Source organism: Corylus avellana, chromosome 6 (genome assembly GCF_965113065.1).
Source record: "Corylus avellana chromosome 6, dhCorAvel1.hap1.2, whole genome shotgun sequence".
NCBI lineage: Eukaryota > Viridiplantae > Streptophyta > Magnoliopsida > Fagales > Betulaceae > Corylus > Corylus avellana.
This window is the reverse complement of record NC_142495.1, coordinates 29,948,312-29,951,906: the sequence shown is the minus strand read 5'-3', so window position 1 is coordinate 29,951,906 and position 3,595 is coordinate 29,948,312. Positions and strand designations below refer to the sequence as shown.

Sequence of the window (3,595 nt, the reverse complement as noted above, 5' to 3'; positions counted from 1 at the left end):
TACTAATATGAAAACTTGGAGCATAAGGAAAATCTTAAGCCTAATAAGGAAATTCCTACAATAACGGAAAATTGCAATCAAATAAAATCCCAATTTAAGAACATAATCAAATCAATAAAATCTTCAAAAATCCCCAGCTTGGCTATCACTACTTTCCTTCTTGGATTCTCACCATTAATGTGCTAGCTACCCGCAATCTAACTTTCGTGCTTTCCTTCTTGGTCTCGGGCGCTGTTGGTTGGTCCCTCGGGGTGAGGTCTTGGGAAAAGCTTCGCGATTCTCGGATGACGTCTCATGATGGTTGTTCGAGACTTGGGCGAATCCTTTAGTAAGTTTGACACCCGATAACATGTGGCGTCCTACATCAGTCTCTCCTGCTTGGAAAGAACTCGTCCTCGAGTTAGAGGCTCTATTTGTGTTTCACCCAGTGGATAGTAATCAAAGATGTCTGCCACATTGAACGTTGGGGATATCGCCCTATCTTCCATAAGATCGATGACATACGCATTGTCGTTAATCTTATTAAGCACCTGGTGTGGACCATACTTCTTGCTCCTCAGTTTCCCAAAGTGCCCATCGGGAGATGGCCCTTGCGTAGGTACACCATTACCAGGTCACCCTCTTGAAAAATATTCTTCTACCAGCCCTTGTCCATCGTCGCCTTATACTCAGCATAAGACTCTTCAAAATGTTGATGAACTTCCTCTTGGGTAGCCTTCACTCGTTTTGCCAAATGCGCCTCCACCACACTAGCCCCCAGCAATTTGGGTTTAGTCACAAGGTCTACTTCATGCTTTGGAGTCCTTCTATAGACTATCTCAAATGGTGTCTTCCCTGTGGACTGATTTACCATGTTCTCATAGGCAAATTCAGCCTAAGCTAATGCAAGATCTCACTGCTTCAGCCTTTCTCTAGCAATACACCGAAGAAGGTTGCCTAAGGTTCGATTCACCGCCTTGGTTTGTCCTTCCGTCAATGGATGACTTGTGCTACTGAAATTCAAGGTTGTGTTGAACTGCCTCCATAATGTCCGCCAGAAATGTGATTAGAACTTGGTGTCCTGAGCATAAGACTTTGGTATCCCATGCAGTTGGACCACCTCTTGGAAAAATAAATTTGCCACTTGAATAGTGTCAAATGTCTTCTTGCAAGCAACAAAGTAAGCCATTTTGGAAAGTCTATCTACAATTACCATTATGAAGTCCACTCCTCGTTGGGTCTGAGGAAGTCCCAATATGAAATCCATGGACAAGTCGTCCCACGGCTCCACTGGTATTGGTAAGGGTAGGTATAGGCTCGTGTTCTGGGTGTGCCCCTTTGTAGACTAGCATATTGAGCATCGTTAGACATGGTTACCCATGTCTTTTCTTCAGTTGCGACCAGTAGTAATGCTCTCTGACCTGGGTGATGGTCTTGTCCAGTCCGAGGTGTCCACTTAAACGTCTACTGTGTAACTCCTGGATGACTTGTTCCTGTAGGGAACTCCTCAAAATACATAATTGATTCCCTTGGAACAGGTACCCCTCTTGAGTGTGCCTCTTGGGAACTGGTTGGCCCATGTTGCATTGCCAAAATCTTCATCTTCCTTATACAACTCCTTGACGCACTCAAATCCCATCACTTCAGTCTTCATAGTGACCAACAACTTTGCCCGACGTCTCAAAGCATTGGCCACCTAGTTCAATTTTTTCGACTTGTGCTTTAGAAAGAACATGAACTGTAAAATACCCACCGAACATGCATCCGATTTAGGTTCCGCTGGCGATTGACAAACTTTAAGGCTTGATGGTCCGTGTATAGGATGAACTCCTGTTGGACCAAATAGCCTACACTTTGAGTGCTCTCAGGACAGCATAAAATTCTAGTTCGTAGGTAGACCACTTCTGCCTTGCCTCACCTAGCTTTTCACTAAAGAACTCCACTGACCTTCCTTCCTATGACAGAACAGCCCCAATTCCAATGGTAGATGTGTCACACTCAACTTCAAACTGCCCCAATTCCAAAGCAAGTACCTGTGCGGTACACAACTTTTGTTTGATGACAAAATTTTGTCTACTTCCTTGCACTAATTGATTTTTCCTTCTTCATGCACTCATTGATAAAGGCCATAATACTGCTGAAATTCTGGAAGCTGTCGGTAGAAGGTCCCCAACCCATGAAACCTTCTCACTACCCCCCCTCCCCCTCCTAGTTCTTGGCAACAACCATTCTTTGATAGCCTTGACCTTCTCTTCAGCTACTCGGATCCGTCGGCACTAACTACAAACCTGAGGAAGAGTAGCCGGTACAACATGAAACTACACTTCTTCAGATTGCTGTACAACTTATTGTCACGTAGGGTCTCCAACACCTACCTCACGTGATCCATGTGTTCCATTAGACTGCAACTGTAAATAAGGATATCATCAAATAGACAATGACAAATTTTCCTATGAAGGGTTTTAGTACTTGGTTCATTAGCCACATGAAAGTGCTTGGTGCATTCGATAATTTGAAGGGCATCACCAGCCACTCGTAGAGCCCCTCCTTCATCGTGAATGCAGTCTTCCACTCATCTATCAGTTGTATGTGGATCTGGTGATATCCGCTTCTCAGGTCAATCTTCAAAAAGATTTTGGCCTTGGACAACATGTCAAACATATCGCCTATTCGGGGAATAGGGAATCGTACTTGATATTGATCTTGCTTGAAGTTTAAAAATATGATTTTTTTTCACGTTTTGAATATACCATTTTTTTAAACATACTCCCAAACATAACATATAAAGTACACCTTTGACAAACACTAGCTAATAGAACTAATTTTTTTTTTTTTTTTTGTAAGTAATAGAACTAATAATTAGCTGCAGTAAAGTTACATGCCGTTTTCGTGTACGGCAGATCTGAGTTTTCCGATCTTGCAACCCGACCCAAGTTATGCTCATAACTGAAAGACTTCCCCATAGACTCTAGAGTAATTTTCGGGTCGAGTAAATTTCGACCCAACTTGTAGTACTGTAGCATAGTAGCAATGAAAAAAGCGTACAAAACCCAAACTGCTCACATTTCAAAAAAGGCACATTTTGCCACGTTTTCTTCTCCTCCAATTATGTGAAATCACACTCTTATCATTGGATCCATCCTCTTCCTTCCCCTTTGACTCATGTTCGATAAGATTTATTGTTTGCCTCCTAGGACACTTATGTGACCTATGTCTCAGCTGGTTACATTTAAAGCACTTATATGGACTAGGCCATGCATACAGATTGTTGGGTGGGGTATTGCCATCAGATTCCTTGGGATGCTACTACCATTGGCTCCCCTCCCGGCGGGAGTTATGGGTTGGTTTGGGACCACCAGCGGAACTATGGGTTGTTTTTCCTGACCTTGTGTAGCTCGTGTCAAGCCGATAGGGTTTCGCTCCCACCCGGGTTACCAAGCTAACGGCTTTTGTGAACATGAAGATGGGATGCATAGATACCTTGTCTTGGATAACTACACCCAACCTTCCAATAAACCTTACCATCTGTTGTGCCTCGATCTCCATGAGATTGTTGTGGGCGGATAATTGATAGAAATCATCGACATATGCCTAGATTGTTCAACCCCCTTCTTAG

At 43.3% G+C, this 3,595-nt stretch overlaps 1 protein-coding gene across 1 annotated transcript; it reads right to left on the bottom strand.

Moving 5' to 3' along the window:
• Positions 1–1,045: 1,045 nt before the first annotated feature.
• On the bottom strand, positions 1,046–2,640 carry LOC148585172 (uncharacterized). Its single transcript, XM_088517723.1, has 4 exons — positions 2,506–2,640; positions 2,355–2,387; positions 1,496–1,675; positions 1,046–1,324 (listed from the first exon to the last, which is right to left on the bottom strand). The coding sequence occupies exons 1-4, from the start codon at positions 2,638–2,640 to the stop codon at positions 1,046–1,048; spliced, it is 627 nt and encodes a 208-aa protein (XP_088373849.1).
• Positions 2,641–3,595: the final 955 nt, after the last annotated feature.